The 17,103-nt window shown below is 31.7% G+C and overlaps 1 protein-coding gene across 6 annotated transcripts in view; it reads right to left on the bottom strand.

The window, feature by feature from the left end:
- Myef2 (myelin expression factor 2) overlaps window positions 1-17,103 on the bottom strand; it is a 36,934-nt gene that overhangs the window by 11,143 nt on the left and 8,688 nt on the right. For 3 of the 6 annotated variants that reach the window (XM_047541248.1, XM_047541250.1, XM_047541253.1), the window contains exons 2-11: window positions 15,085-15,293; window positions 13,792-13,844; window positions 12,638-12,645; window positions 12,443-12,536; window positions 8,568-8,759; window positions 7,737-7,890; window positions 7,184-7,233; window positions 6,999-7,062; window positions 1,552-1,653; window positions 84-134 (exon numbers count right to left, since the gene is read on the bottom strand). In XM_047541248.1, the coding sequence (XP_047397204.1) occupies window positions 84-134; window positions 1,552-1,653; window positions 6,999-7,062; window positions 7,184-7,233; window positions 7,737-7,890; window positions 8,568-8,759; window positions 12,443-12,536; window positions 12,638-12,645; window positions 13,792-13,844; window positions 15,085-15,293 (977 nt within the window). The remainder of the gene's footprint in view (window positions 1-83; window positions 135-1,551; window positions 1,654-6,998; window positions 7,063-7,183; window positions 7,234-7,736; window positions 7,891-8,567; window positions 8,760-12,442; window positions 12,537-12,637; window positions 12,646-13,791; window positions 13,845-15,084; window positions 15,294-17,103) is intronic. The other 3 variants (XM_047541249.1, XM_047541252.1, XM_047541251.1) reach the window with 1 other exon arrangement.

Here is a 17,103-nt window from a genome sequence, read left to right as displayed (position 1 = left end):
TTTTTTCTTAGAATTCTCAACACAGTTTCTAGTTTCTTAAAAGTGGTCATGAGGACATGCAAAAAACAAATACTTATACATACCTCCTCCAATTCTATTCATTCCTCCAAAACCTGGACCATCCATTCCCATACCTCAAATAAAATACACAGTATGTACTTTCAGTGCATCTTATTTCTATGACTAAGAGTGACATATAGCAAAACAGATACCACTGGTCTAGTCACAATGGAACACTAGGGAAGGAGCATGATACAGAAAAGACGGAAAGTGCTATGCGAGAGCAGATACCTAGTCATGAGTCTCCCAAAATGCCTCTTTGAACAATAGACAAGAAATCAAAATTCACTGGTCATACCTAAAACATTCGGTTAATCTAGAAATTGGAAATCATTCACTTTTTCATAACACAGAAATATTACATAGCAGATTCAGAGATCAGATCAGGAAGTAAGGATTCCTCTAAAGATGATAGTTAATGGTAAAAAAAAATTAAAGAATACAAATAGTGATGTGTTTAGGAAGATGAGGGTATGACAGCCTAAGGGTAAAGGAGAAAATCTGGATCAGAATGATTACCATAACTACCCTTATAATTTAAAGTGTAATGATATCATCTCATCAAAAGTAGGAATGTGATGGCAATTATTAGTCTATCAAAATAAAAGTAATTCTGTCAAAACCACTTCAGTCATCAAATACTGACATCATTTGATTATTTTACTCTTATTCTCTCATGAGCACAAGAAAAGATAAAAATTTCTAGAGATTAATATATATCATAAACTGAATGCAGAAGTAGATAATAATAGCATGGTTGTCTTAAGTTAATAAACATGAACAAAAACAATGCCACTTTTCTCACTTTTTTAATGTACTGTAAAGAGTTGTTAAATATGTGCTATATTATATATTATGTTTACATATGTTATATATATGGTAAATTTAATCTTTAAAGTTAAATTTATAGCCAGGGTTAATTATTGCTAATTTAAACAAATATGAAAACTTTTATAATTTCTAGGTTTTCTACAGTAAATACTGAGAAACACAGTCACATAAACAAAATCACTTTGGGGTTTTTGACAAATTTTGAAAGCATAAAAGGGTCCTGATACCAAAAAGTTTGAAAAACGCTCTTTAAAGACAAACAAAAGTTAGCCCAGATAAAGCAATCAAAGAGCTACCTAAAATGTTACCTTCCTAACTAAACAAATTTACACGGCCTATGACAGCATTTTAGCCCTTGCACAAATACCGGATACTCATAATACACAAGACACTATGTTGAGAATTCTCCTTCTGCCTTAAAGGTATTTCAATAACACAGTGCTAAAAAGCTAGCTATAACATGACTGGTCTCACAGGAGCATTTCTGAACTTTGCCTACCCTTCTGCATGTTAACTGCTCTCAAGGTCTCATTTCTTTTTCACACTGAAGTGACATTCAAAATAACAAGAAAAGGTCCTTTAAACATTATGACAAAATAGTAAATATAAGCTACAGTATATAGCAAATGTATGATTTAAAAAGAAATAAAGAATACTCACCACTAGGACCTAAATTTCCCATTACACCACCTATGTTCAACTGGCTAGCACTAATAGGCTGTCCACCTGGACCAAGTCCCATTCCAATACCTCCAAGACCACCTAAAACACAAATAAGGATATTATTTATAAGCCGAGAGCAGTGGTGCACATCTGTAATCCCAGCAGCTCAGGAGACTAAGGCAGGAGGATCGTTAGTTCAAAGTTAGCCTTTGCAACAGCAAGGCACTAAGCAACTCAGCAAGACTGTCTCTAACTAAGATATACAACAGGGCTGGGGGATGTGGCTCAGTGTTCAAAAGCCCCTGAGTTCAGTCCCCAGTACCAAAAAAAGAATATTACATAAATAAATATATATATGTGTTTATGTACATGTATATATAAATGCACGTATATATGCACACATACATATACACATACACGTATGTATATACATATAGGTACAAACAAAAAATTCAAAAACAGCTATACACCTATAGTAGTATCTCTAAAATTTTGCAAATTTGTAAATAAGAGCTCTGGTTCTGTTTTTATTCCAACTAAATTAATTGTATCATTTATTAACAAATTTATTAATAAATTGTATCATTTATTAACGAGAAATATTTTATGAAGCAAGTTCAGCTTGTATCTCACTTAAAGGGATACATAAAGGACAACAAAATGCCAAAAGAATTTTTGAATAATATCACTTTATAAATGGCATATATATCTGAAAATAAGCATCTTACCCAAATTTGTGTAAGTACTTAAAATCTTAGCATTAAAAAAAAAAGTCAAAAACCATGAAAGTAAAATATTGAATAAAGCAAAATTTACCTGGTTTTATCTTCAACATAAATATTTATTATGTGTATATGGTACCTCAAGTGTTTTCATATCTATTATCCAGAGATGAGCAATTTTTTAAAACTTTAAGTTACTTACACATTTTCATTTAGCAATGTGATTAAGACTAGAATTTAAGTTTTCCTTCTTTTAATCCAGGATTTTTTCTACTACCTCTCTTAAATAATTGAAATCAACTTTAAGAAGTATAATTTGGGGGCTGGGGAGATAGCTCAGTTGGTAGAGTGCTTGCCTTGTAAGCACAAGGCCCTGGGTTTGATCCCCAGCACCCAAAAAAAAAAAAAAAAAAAAGTATAATTTGATGACCTTATAAACAATAATAGTAATTGGATGAGGACTGTTTTAGTCTACTAAGTTTTAATATGGTTTTAAAATGTTCTTGCTGGGGCTGGGGAGATAGCTCAGTCGGTAGAGTGCTTGCCTTGTAAGCACAAGGCCCTGGGTTCGAACCCCAGCACCCAAAAAAAAAAAAAAAAAAAAAATGTTCTTGCTAAGCCAAAGTAGCAATTAGTAAGTCTTAGGGTCTGAGAAAACCATATGCTATATTTACTTTTTTAAAATTAGAGTACAGAAGCATGTCATATTAAAATTATAAAGACCAAAATGAGGAAAATTATCCTTTTCCCACTCAGTCCCTAAAAAATGGTCTACCTGAAATCAACAGCAACAGCACATGTGACCCTCACCAATGCTTATTCATACATCATCTTTTCATCTCTAATGTCATTCTTCACTAAAAGGAATCAGGACTTCTTGAAGGGAGTCCCATCCCATTTCTTTGGAACAAGAAAAATCAGAATAAATCTGGGAAACTATTCTTATCAAAAAGTAAGGCTATCAGAGGCACAGGGAATGAGGAGGTTCCCACTTGCCAAATCATAGTGATTTGAACAAAGAGCAAAAGGAATGGTGGAAGAGAGCAAACAAACCTGGAATGCCCCCCCCCTTGCCTTATGATAATTAGCTTAATGAAAATAAAGGGATTCTGTCAATGTATGAGTTCCCATTATATTAATAGAGAAGAGTATATAAAAATATAAGTCCCTGAAAGAACAGAGATAATATTAAAGTATGAACATAATAGGACATTTTTGATCTAAACAAACAAGAATATTAAAAATGGAAAAGTGAACTGGAAGCCCTTATACAAAATCAGGATCTTGAAAGATGACATCTGACTGACAAGGTAAACTTGGAGGAAGGAAGAAGGACTGCCCTATAAAAAGAAAAGGGATAATACTCAAAGATACATGACTGAGAATTTTCCAGAATTTACTTTTTAAAAACTTATGCTCTGATTGTGAAAGGCCAATAAACACTAGTCCAGACCCATACTGTAGTAAAACTGCCACCGAAAACTAAAATCATCTCCATGAAGAGCATAGATCACCTACAAAGAAAGGATAATTCAACAGAGAGCAAACTTAATAGTAGCAATGGAAACCATAAGAATGGAAATTTTGTAAAGTGCTGAGGGAAAATAACTATCAATCTTAAACTCCATAACAAAAAGACAAACCAAAATTGAGAGAACTTGCTAACAACTGATCCTCACTAAAGAAACTTGTAAAATATACACTTCGAAGGGAAAAATTTAGTTCCAGGGTCTGTGAAAACAGAGCAAGGATGAGACAAGAAATGGAAAATTTGTCTAATTTGTTGAATTGGGGGGGGAGAAATATATAGTCAAAATACTGAGCAACAATAGCATATAATTCAAAGTGATTAGAAGTAAAGTATTCTAAGGTCATTCTACAACTTAGAGGACAGTTAAATTAACTTCAGGCTTTATACAGACACATTAAAATATCCAGAATAGCCACTTACAAAATGACAGGAGAAAAATTAGTATGCGTAAAACAGAACACAAAATAAGATAATGGAAATTAATCCAAATGAACTAATAAATGTGAATAAGTTAATTCTTCAATTTCACAGAAAAGATTTTCAAACTAATTTTCTAAAAAATGGAATCCTAGATACTGCTTATAAAGGGTATATCTAAAACAGTAAACAATAAAAAGGAAAATAAAACAGGCAAATAACAAAATTACTACATTTACCTTAGAGGACTTAGAGGTAATTACTAAAGATAAAATCGCTATAATGATAAGTTAATTCACTAAGAAAAATATCAGTTCTAATCTTGGAAGTAACTAAGTTAGCTTCAAAACATTTAAGAACAAAAAACACCAGACAACTGTCATCCTAATGAGAGATTTTATGACAAAACATCTCTCAGTAACTGATAGCACAGACAGATAATATTATCAGTAAGGACTTAAGACAATTAAATTGATTAATAAACTTGATTTAATGGACAAAGAACACTGCACCCGCCAAATACACTTGGAATATTTTAAAAAATGGGACATATGGTAGAGCATCTATAATGTAAGTCCAAATTAATTTCAAAGAATCACAATTATATAGACCATGCTCTCTGACCACACTGAAGTTAGAAGAAAAAAAAAAAAAATCCTATTTTTAAATTAAAAAATGACTAAAGAAGTCGCAACACTAATTTTTAAATACTTAAAAACTGAACTACAATAAAAAATACCCCACAGTAAAACCTGCATAGTAAATTTGTAATTCTAACTATTTATATTGGAAAAGAAAGGCTAGAAATTACTGAATTAAGCCTTCGACTTAAGAAGTTAGGGTAACAGACTAAACCCCCTGCAAAAATATAAGACGGGAAACAATAAAGATAAGAGGAAAAATTAAACATACTGAAAACAAATTCTACTCTTTGAAAATACTAATTAAAAATGACAAATCTCTAGTAAAATTGAGACAGAAAAAGAGAAATTATGAATCTTCAGAATTCAAAAGGACACAGAACTATGGATATAGCAAAAATTTAGGAGACAATTTTAGGCCAGTAAATTTTAAAATGGAAAAAAAAAATCCCAAGAAAAACAGGAATTACCAAAGCTGATTCAAGAAGAAACATAAAATTTGATCGGGAGTTAAAAATCTTCTCCCAAACAATATATGAAGGCCAGAAAGTTTTACTCATAATTTCTTGCAAATACTAAGAACAGGTAAATCTACTGGGGAAAAAAAAGCAAAAACTCCCCAGCAAAAACTCCCCAACTCAGTGTTATTTCTAATAATTAAAAATTAGAATAATCTAAAAAGCAGAAAAATGTATAAGATGTGGTATCAACAGTTAAAAATGAAGACTCTAGAGCTACATCTATTAATAAAAAAGAATCTCAAAAACAATTTTAAACAAAAAAATCAGAATTAAATTATACAACAATTTTTAAAACTACCAAAAAGGAAAAAAACATAATACACTTATCTTAGTCTTTCCTATCAACAGCACCAAAATCACACTAAATGTTAAACTCAGCAAAACAATTCTATATGCTTTTGAATATATAAATGTGTAAACAAATTATTAAAATCTAAACGGTAAACATGGCTTTCCTAAGTTATTTCCTTTGGGCAAGGTGTATACTGGAAGGAGGTTAGGGAAGAGGGAAACTGTAAGCTTCAAAAAATTTTATTTAGGTAAAAACAATCTATGGCTGTGGGTGTTATTCAGTGGAGAGAGCTTGCTTAGTATATATGAGGTCCTGGGTACAATCTACAATGCCACACACACACACACACACAAAAGGCATCTAATAGCCACAAGAATAATTTTATTTTGACTGTATATTTTATATTAAAAACTTTAGTAATAACTAAAGAAGGTATAGTGAAACATTAAGAACAATAGTATTTTTGAGTACTTACCTTGTGTCAGAACTATTCTAAGTGCTTTACACATATTACTCACATGCTACTTATGCCACCCCCCTGAAGAAGGTACTACAACATCAGCCCCATTGTTCAAACAGGCCATTAAGACACAGATATTAAGTATATTACACTGTTGTTTTATAATCCTTTGGAAAACAACAAGATAACACTAATCGATGGGCATGTCTTCAACTGAACACCTATAAATCTACTTCAAGATACCTATCTCAAGGAAATAAACGAAAGCATATCAAAGATCTTTACACAAAAAGGCACATGTTACTCTGTTAGTTACTAAGAGAAATAAAAGTTAAAACAGACAAAATATGTAACAGTAAAACAGTTATAGAGCATCATATGACAGATTAACAGCCAATAAAAATATTTGGGAAGAATTTTCATGGAAAAATGCTTATACCTTATTGTTAAACAAACAAAAAAAAATTTATACAGTGGTTCTCAACTATCTAAAAAAATATACATGGAAAGAGTGGAAGAAAATATTAAAAAATGATAATATTTTTATGGCTACCTATAGGTGGTAACATGGTAAAAATTACAGAAGTTTTTACCTTCGCTTTTAAGAACTTAACAAATACTTTTATATAGTCAGGAAATACTACCAAATAGGGAAAAAAAAAAAAAAGACCCTAACATTACCTTCTCAGTCTTCCCAATCAATTTCACCAAACTGTCTCTAAAACTCTAAACTAATTTCAAATGAACAATCTGGATATAGACCCCAAAACCAAGTTTTGCTTAGCATACAACAAAACTGAAAAACAATGGAGTGTGTTGTTTCTAAATATTTGTAAATATAAATATTCACTTTTACTTACGTGGTAATTGTGGTGTTTTACTATCATGTGAACGGTAGTCTTCATGAGGAACAGACTTGTCATCCTAATTGCAAAAAAGTTTATTATATGGTTAATATATTACAAAAAAAGGACTGTTCACAGTGAGCATAACAGATAAAAGAACTGAAGAGGTTAGAGGTTTAAAGTGATAAATAAGAACTCACCATTTTCACATGCATAGGTCTATCAAATAAAAACTGCCCATTGAACATAGCTGTTGGTTCAGTCAAGGAAAGACAGATGACTGTAAAATTATTCTTGAACACAAACTAATTATTTTACTAAAGAAGTCTCCAACTATATCTAACATTTATAATGCCTTTAATATTTACTCATACTAGTCTCTTCCAAAGAAAACTTTACTTCTTTTAGTTCTATAAATAAGATGTTCTTTTAAGTGAAAAAATATTAGGCTTTATCTAAATCAACTGCATTAATGTACAATGGAGTACATAACTGTCAAAAGCATATGTATGCATATACATACAATTAGTTGTGGTAGGAAGGGACAGTAGAAAAAAAGGTCACACCAGTCCTGTACAATATTGGCTAATTCAAGTTTTAAGAGTGACTTTAGTAGTTGGACACAGTAAAGATTTTTATGAGCTGGAGACTAACAAATCTCTAAGCTGAACAATCTTAAATTCCATAACCCCCACAAAATGGTATCAAGCTTCTCCAACTTCATTAAATAATGCTAAGTGAGAATTAGGATACAAATTGCTTGAACTGCTTCAATTGCTTGCTCAAAAGTGACAGTGCCCATTCCTCTGCTCTTCCCATCTTTGTCTTCTTTAATATCTGCCCGCTTTACTGTTCCAGCTATGCTGAACACTTCCTTTAGCTTCTTCCAACCAACTTTGAAGTCCAGCTTAACATAAAATTGTATAAAGTTACACACCTAATAAATCACTTTCCCCATTTATAAATACAAAAGAATCTTTTCTAAACTCTCCAAACTATAAAAAACTATAATTCACATTCAATAGTATACCAATAATGTTCAAATAAAAAACAAGTTGCTTAAAATCAGTTCAGTCACATCTACATTATTCCATATTCTTATTATTTTAATTCCCAAAATTATCTCTCAACTGCTCAATCCTGCTTTCTGCATATGAAACTTGCACATCTACTTTTACAAAGAAAAATTCAGATTTTGAAATTATTTTCCATGTCACTGCTTTCAAGGGCTCAGAACAAATAAAAAACCAACTGTGACATGCACATTCACAAATATCAAGATGACAAGAATAAAACACATTTACCAATATAAATAAAAAGGCATATAATGACTACATAATTTCAAGAATTGCTCAAATGTTCATAAATTCCACAGTTCTCTGTGTAAAAAGTTCTAAATTGTATTTAGGCTAATCACATACATGTAGACTTAAAAAGTGTGTTTGAGCTTAAAATAATTAACTTCACTTAATTTAGTTAAAAATAAGCACAATGTTCTATAAATCTATAACCCATTCATCTGATTAAACAACCTGATAATTGGAACTACGCATCTGAATAATAAAATTTTAGACTAAAACTTACATTAGCAACAAAAATTGTAGAACCAAGTCTACCAGCCTGCAAATTACTGATAACCTCAGGAGGAATGTTTGGATTATTGAGAATGGAAGGTGGTAAATTCATCAACCCCGATCCCATATCAGGGACATGTCCTCCTGGAAATGATCCTCCTGTTCGTTGCAATGCCCTACGAGCATTTTCTCCGTCAGGATCCTATAACACACATTGAATGTTAAATGCCACTGAATACATCAGTAAATCTACATAATTAAAATAACAACTTCAAATTTGACATCAGCTAACCCATCTGGCTCAAATTATTGACCCTCTTGAGAAGTGAGATTTTGTTTTGCTTTTTCATCCAGAGAACTGAGTCCCATAAAAAACCTGTGGACAGACAAAAGATTTCAGTCCCAGGAATGGCAGTTAAATACCTCTTTCCAATCACTAAAGTCACTTAAGAACTTGAAATTAGTTTAATTTTGCCCTCATTTTAGTGTATAAGTATGGCGCATACACGTCATACACATAAAAGCATGTAACTCAAAGAGAAGCAAAATACTTACTATGATTCTTTTCTTTCCAAACTGCGGTCATGGTGAAGTCTCACCACTGGATGACCAATGGAATGTCAAACTGACAATCCAGAGCTTTTCAGTAGTGAAACAGACTTATAAAACTGGGGAATACTAGGGTGGGAGGATACTATAATTGGCAAATTTCATTTCTGAACAAAATACAATTATCTATCTTCTAACTTCTTACCTTCCTCAACAATGATTATGATCTGAAATGGGAGCAGTAAAAGAAGGCTAGTGTCCACTAAAGAATGATAGAAAACTTTTCTTTAAATTCATTAATTTTGTAAGAGTGATATCCTATCTTTAAAAAAAACAAAATGAGAAGTTTAAAAATACTTCTCACTCATCCCACTAAGTAGGATGCAAAAAACATCCAAAACAAAATACCACATAAACACATTGATAGATTACCATCTGCAAAGACAAATGATTATGCTAAACAACCATCAACTCTACTTTGCTGGCCTCAGTCTGAAAATATTAATAAAAATAAATTTGGATGACTTTAATAAATTCTCTAGGATGGCTAGAACGTAAATGCAAGAACGAAATTATTCTGGCTTTCAATGGGCTTCACTATTAAAAAATAAAAAGTAAGTATTCGTAAAGGATTACGAAAGAAAAGTTATCAGACAATACTAATAAAACTTAAGTTAGAAAATGCTTCAGGTTTAAAGGGTCAAAAACATACAAATATAAAACTTAGAATAGTGGCTACCTATATGGGAAGGATAACAAAAGAGGAAGGAAGATGCTTCTTGAACTATTATCACAGGTTGCTTATGCTTAACATTAATAAAGCATATGGCTATATTTTAATCTGTCACATACATATGACAGATTAAACAAAACATTCATTTATATTCATATATATATTTATATATATTTATATTTATAATATATATTAATATATATTTATATTTATAATATATATATTTATATTTATAATATATTATATATATAAATATTATATATTTATATATATATATAAAACAAATCACCTACTATTTAACTTGGTTTTTATTTCTCTTTTCCTCTCGTCAAACTGCCAGTCACTAACTGCTATTGCTAACAGAGGGTCTATAAATGCATTTACAACAGCAACTAATCTCTTTTTAATTAAAAGGAAAAAATGTAATTTTCAGATTTGTTAAGGAATACTGGATATATACTTGTCTTAGATTTTCATTTAAGCACTTACCCCAGCCATCCATTTGTAAATCAGATAATCAGAAGGACTGCCTTTAGTGATCTTAATCTAAAAAACTTAAATAAATTCCCCATCACTTAGTGAGGCGAAATTTGACCATTTTTCCTCTTAAAAGAAAGTAAAAAATCAAGGCATTCCATATCAACTTGGATCATATAATTCTATTCTGGGGGTCTCTGAAATATACTGAGGATCTACAATAAGCTAAAATTTAAAAGAACACAATAACATGGACTCGCTTTAGCATTACATATATATATATATTATATATATATTTTTTTTTTTTTCAATTAAAAGCAGAAAAACACTGAGATTCCATATTTGTCCTCTGAGGAGATAGAGAAAAATTAAACAGCAAATTGAGGGAAATTATTTAGGATGCCAACATATTTCTGAAGCACTGAGATTGGTTTATGCAAAAGAGCCACCAAATAAATGCCTAGCACAAACCACAAAATCTAAACCTTCTCTATCAATTCTCCACACCCCTGTCAAAAATTTTTTTAAAATAATAACCTCTAGGCTCAAACAGATTAGAGGAATATGGAAGAAATTCCAACAAAGGGAAATGAGATACCCCTATGTATTTCATGGCACAGCCTTTAATTTCAAACTACTGCTATACTCAAGAACAAGAAACCAACAAAAAAGAACATGAGACCAATGAGCCCTGAACAGGAATAATAAGAATTATAATTATTTTTATAGCCAATACTTATGAGATAGTTAAATATTCTGGGCACTGCATTAAGGACTTTATATAATAATATCACATGTATAAATAAATAGCTAATATTAATTAAACAGTTCACATACATTAATTGTTTTGAGTCCTTATAACACTATTAGATAGTTTCTAGTATTACACCCATTTTTGTGATAAGGAAACATACAGAGGTTAAGTAATTTGCCCTGGGTTCCCATAGGCTTTCTGATGCCAGAGTCTGAGTCTTTTACCATGTATTTCATTTAATCTTCATAAAAGTCCTATTAGGTTAAGTATTTTTCAATAGTACTACTACAACTACCAAGGCTAGACCTGCCTAGTCACCCAGATACAGAGCAGTAAAGCTGGGACTCTATCTTGTCCAAAGCCAACTAATGATTAGCAATAGTGTTAGTAGAGAATCTTTAGGTCACAAAGAACTATTCATACTATCAGGACAAATTAACAATATAAAATACAGGAATCCATAAAAATGACTGCTATGTGAGCTAATTATTCCCAAGGTCACTTACACCTACCTATAAGTAGTAATGTATCTTTTGCTCACTCTTTTATCAACTAATTTATACTGCTGAATTCTACACAAAAAGAACATTTTCCACTGTAGGGGTCTAGTTTAGGTTTCAATAACAGAATTATAATTCTTCCTAAATTTTAATCTGGTAGAATCTCTAAATAAATTTTACTAAAAGTAAATACCACAGGAAAGGGGAGGAACAGCACAATAAGGTTATGCTGTGTGCATGTGTAAATGTACCATACTGAATGCCACATGTATGTATACCTACAAAGGACTAATTTATAAAAACAATAAATAGATGTGGGGAAGGCACAGAGGAGCAGGGGAGGGGGTGTCTGAGAACTAAAATGGAGCAAATTATATTGCATGTATATGTGATTATGCCAAATGAACCCCACTATTATGTATAACTACAATACCCTAATAAAACCATTTTAAAAAGCGAATGAAAATTTTATTCAAATTCATAAGATATGCATTATTAAGCAAGAGTTAATTATCAACTACAAGAATATCTATTCTATTTCCCAAATGAAACAACATAATCTAAAAATTGAAAATGTCTAAATCAAATAAAGTCAGCACCTAAAGTCTGTCATGCTTAAATTTCTGAGTCCTAATTCTTCTAAAATTATGCACCTCTATAACAACTTGAGATAAATCTAATACATATAACTACCTAAGGGCAAAAGAAGTCATATGCGGGTAAAACTATTGTCAATATACGACAATGCTTTAATAAGCATCTATGCTTAAAAAAAGTTTTAGTCACACAAATACATTATACCAAAAATGAAAATTCAAAGAAAGCATGATCTTACAGTCAAATGTTTCAACTCCAAAAATAAGAAATCTTACCTCTTTAATATTAAGGGGTCTTCCACTAAGATCATATTTGTTCATAGTTTCTAGAGCTTTCTTTACAAATTCTTCATCTTTGAATTCAACAACACTTAATGGGGAAAAATTTATAAGAAATGTTTATGTACTAAGATTCGCTTCCAATCAGAAGTATAATTTGACTTAAGATACTTAAAAAAAAAAAATTCTTACCCACAACCCTATATCCAGGTAGATTTGTCAATATATGCAAAAGAAAAAAAGTTTTCAATCAGTAGATGAAGTTAATGGCAGATTCTAACATTTAAGTCACCAAAAATAATAATACAATCACTTTTCATCTTTTACACCACCAGTACATAATAGGCAAGTGATCATAAAGTTTCTATAAAATTTTAAGTCCAACTACTGAAATAACAGAATGCATGTAAAAGTTTGGGATACACTTTTACTTGTAGAGGACCTTTCTTAAAACTAATATCACTGTGCAAATTTAATCAACAGTAATTCAAGGAACTCAAGGTTCCCATGTATATGACCTGACATAGTCCAAAATATTTTCAATAGAAATACTGGACACAATATATTTTTCAACTCTAATCACAAACTTGCAAATGAATAATAATTTTAATAAAGTTCTCTATTAGATTAAAATTGGCTCTACACAATTGTATGCAGTAGTAAATATGTTTTTTTAAAAAAAATCACCTATGCTGAAGAGAATCATTTTTTAAAATAATTCTTTGTCATTACTGTTCAAAGTGCCTTTTGATCGTAATGACAAAGTTTACATGTTTTTTTCTTAAGGGCTTTCCATTGTATTCTTCTACACATTGCACTCTTGTTGCTAAAAATCAAAATCTACTATCAACCAAATCCTTATCTGTCAATTTAATCAACAGCATTCATACTGATTGGTCAGAGCACTGCCTCTTATGTAGTCCTGCAGGCTACCAAGTTAAGCTTTTCAATAAGTTTCAAAAATACATTCTGAATTAACACCTTTGAGCTATAGTTCTCTCATAAATCTCTTAGGGAATATTATCAATTTAGTGAGTTTTAAAAGATCCTTGAAGACACTGAAATACAACAAAAAATCCTATATTAAAATCTTATTGGCTAAGAAGAAGCATTACCTTAAGAGCATTAGAAAAGTGAATGCCCTTTATGAGCATTTACCCATCCCTTCCAGGCAGCTAGTTTGGTTGGTATAGGTGTCAAACTTGCTAGGATAAAGCCTCAACTCTTGCATAATAAAGTAAAACAAAATGAAACTTAAGTTTCCAAAAAGTGGTACAAGTATTATACAAAAAGTAAACTGCTGAGGAACTTTTAAACCTCAAGCAGATATTGCCCACAGCACTTACCCTTGATTTTCCTTCCGCATCCTTAAAGAGCTCCACGTATGTAACCTCACCAACTACATAAGACATACAAAAGGAAGATACCAAGAAACAATACATTTAAACACCAATATCTTGCTTTACTGCACACCTGTGCACAACTCTACAGAAAAGCACCTATTATTCACCAACAATCAAAACCAGACCAACATACCTCCTCAAATGGCTATGTAAATTTAACTAATTTTCAGAAATGTACATCATCCACATTCTCTAAAAAAAGCTAACAACCATATTAACCTAATTCATACTACAGATCATATTTTGGCCAGCATGATATAGTTGGTGAACAAATGCACATATACATACAAATGGCCCCTTAGCCTATCATATTAAAAAACATCAACATTGGCACTTTTCAAATAACTTTGATCAGCCTACACACAACAGCTGTTTTAAGGTGACTTTCTACCTGAATGTCTTCAATCATGTTTGCCATCAGTAAACTAAATTTACAAGTCATGCTTCACAGCAAGCCACACACTTTCTAAATAAAGTCAATGAATAAAACCAATCAAATAGTTGTCACCTTACAACAGATAATACACCAATGCAATTTTTTTAAATTTATTAGAAGAGATCAGCCTCAAAGCCAAGTACATAATTTGCAGGACTGTTGAAACTCAAGTTTTCAAGAGATAACAGAACTATCTTTTACAAGATCAAGTATTAAAATTATTTTTCCCCAAAACCAACCATGTATATAAGATGAAGGTTTTCAGATTATTCTGAAAACAAAACTGCAACAGCAGTAACGCAATTTTAATATAGAACTGCAAAGACAGCATCATGGCAGTCGTGACAATGCAAACAAAATGAATTCCACAGCCAGATTCCAGACTCCATCAAGATAATAACAAAACAGCTTTTGGAAAAAAAAATAATCAGACCTTATTATTCATACATTAACACGCTAAATGTATTACTTAACTAAAGCAATAATCCTTAAAAATCTATAAAAACTTCAACTAGACAAAGCAATCGCTTTAACAAAATTCTTGGTGGCATGCAAATGCTGGCTCACTACTATCCCACTAAAATGGCAAAAAAAAAAAAAAAAAAAACTTCTTTTATCCATACTAGCGTGTAATGAAATTGTGTCAAGTGAAAGAAGAGGAAAAGATTAATTCATACGTCAAGAAATAAAAATCAATTTTTTGAGTCTGTGTGGCTAAGAGGAATAAAAAAGTTTTGCATAATTTCCTCCCCTTCCTACATGAAGATTATTCAGTAGTGGGTTATTTCAGAGATAGTTACCTTTTTCTCTCATTAGATCTTTAATAGCTTGCCATTTCATGTCATATGGGATGTTGCTAATGAAAACTCTGTTACGATTTGGACCCTTCTTTTCTCCAGTGCCCGAATTCTTGTCTTTTGAATAAGGATGAAATCTATTGGCCTTCTTATTTCCTGTAGATTTTTCTTTTAAGTCAGATTTTTCTTCTTTCACTGTTTCATCATTCTCCCTAAGAATTAAAAAAAAAAAACTCTCATTTATGCATCTAAGAATGGAAATCTATATTAAATAATTCATATTTATCACTTCATAAAACTTTCCACTAAGCTAGAACTCAGCAAAGCAGCTAGAAAATGAGCCTGATAGCTTTGATATTACCCAACGACATTTCAAAGCAAGGGTTTGGCATGAGGGCAACATAAATAGCTGCAATCAATCAATCACCCAATTTTCCCCTAATACTTAATAAATGTTATTAGACTCTATGAGGCAGGTGGACTCTACAGTACATAAAAATGCCACCTTTAATGGAAAATTAACTTTCTGGCTTCATTCAAAATTCTAAAAATAGCACCAGAAACATTCCCTCTTAAAAGTTAACAACTTCTTCCCATAACTTTCGCCTTCCTCAAAATGCAGAGCTATGCTATATATCTACATATCTACATGCTATACATTCACATTAGTTTCAAAATTTTTCTATTCCCAACTTTGATAAACAGAAAATTTATAAGGTATCCTAACATCTTCATGCTGAAATTTTTTTCTGGGTTTTAAACAGTTAAATAGGATACGTATTTCATAGAATTGTGGGGGTTTTTTTTATTAGTAAGATTACCTACTATGAGGGGACAAGGTAAAAGAGGCAGTCATTGAATGCAAAAATGAGCCAGCATTTATAAATCTTTTTTAATAAGGCCTAACTGGAAAAGCATTTATGAGATTATAATCACAATGCAACTATTATGATGCTACACACCAAACTTGAAGATACAGGTATATTATACTTATGGCAAACGCTATAGGTACAAATCAGGATTTATATTTTAAAATGCAATTTACTTTTCAAAAGGATCTTTTTTACAGAAGTTACAATAAATTTAAGTCATTACTCTGATTAATTTAAAATTATTTAATTAACAAAACATCAATTTTAAAGCACTTTTTATAAACATACTAATAAAAATTTCTAGGGGCCGGGCATGGTTGCATATGCCTGGAATCCCTGCAACTCAGGAGGCTGAGACAGGAGGATGGCAATTTTGAGGCCAGCCTCAGCAACTTAGCAAGATCCTATCTTGAAATAAAAAATAAAAAATAGCTGGGGGTGTATCTCAGTGTTAAAGCACCCCTGGGTTCAATTCCCCAGTATTGGGGGAAAAAAAGAATCCATACTCAGAGCACAAATGATGCCGTCTACCAGAAAAGTTGCTAAAATCAAGAAAGAGACATTAGTACCAAACTTGTTTCGACACCTTTTCAGACCTTGACAGAGATAAGTTCACTGTCAAACATATTCCCTCATCAGAAATGGCACAACCTATTTATCTTTTCTCTCATACACAGAAGCTAGAGACGGGGGAACAAAAGGGGGGAGAGTGGGGGATGGAGGGGAAATACTGGCCAAATTATAATATAATTGTATGTGTGCACAAATATGTAACAATAAATCCTACCATTATGTACAACTATAATTCACCAATAAAAATGTGGATGTGGGGGAACAATGGCATCGCCTAGAAGAGGTCTTCTCAACTGTTCAACTCCAAAAAGTACCTCCCTGTCAGAACACAGTGGACTTCTGAAAAAGGTAGTAAACAGCCAAAAGGAACAGCCAAAAGCTTTTTCTCTGGTTCCTGGATACAGAAGAAACAACAAACCCTTCATTTTAATCCCCCAAAGGACCCATTTACATAATAGGCTTAGGCTGAACTCAATGTATGTTTGTAAAATAACTAAGTTTCTGTTCAGGTAAGCAGATATCCATTTAATCTCTAGATCAATATCCCATTCCTCCCATCCCCCTCCCGCCCCACCCC

This window comes from Sciurus carolinensis, chromosome 2 (genome assembly GCF_902686445.1).
Source record: "Sciurus carolinensis chromosome 2, mSciCar1.2, whole genome shotgun sequence".
Lineage (NCBI taxonomy): Eukaryota > Metazoa > Chordata > Mammalia > Rodentia > Sciuridae > Sciurus > Sciurus carolinensis.
The sequence above is the reverse complement of the archived record's forward strand: the minus strand, read 5'-3'. Positions and strand labels throughout refer to the sequence as shown.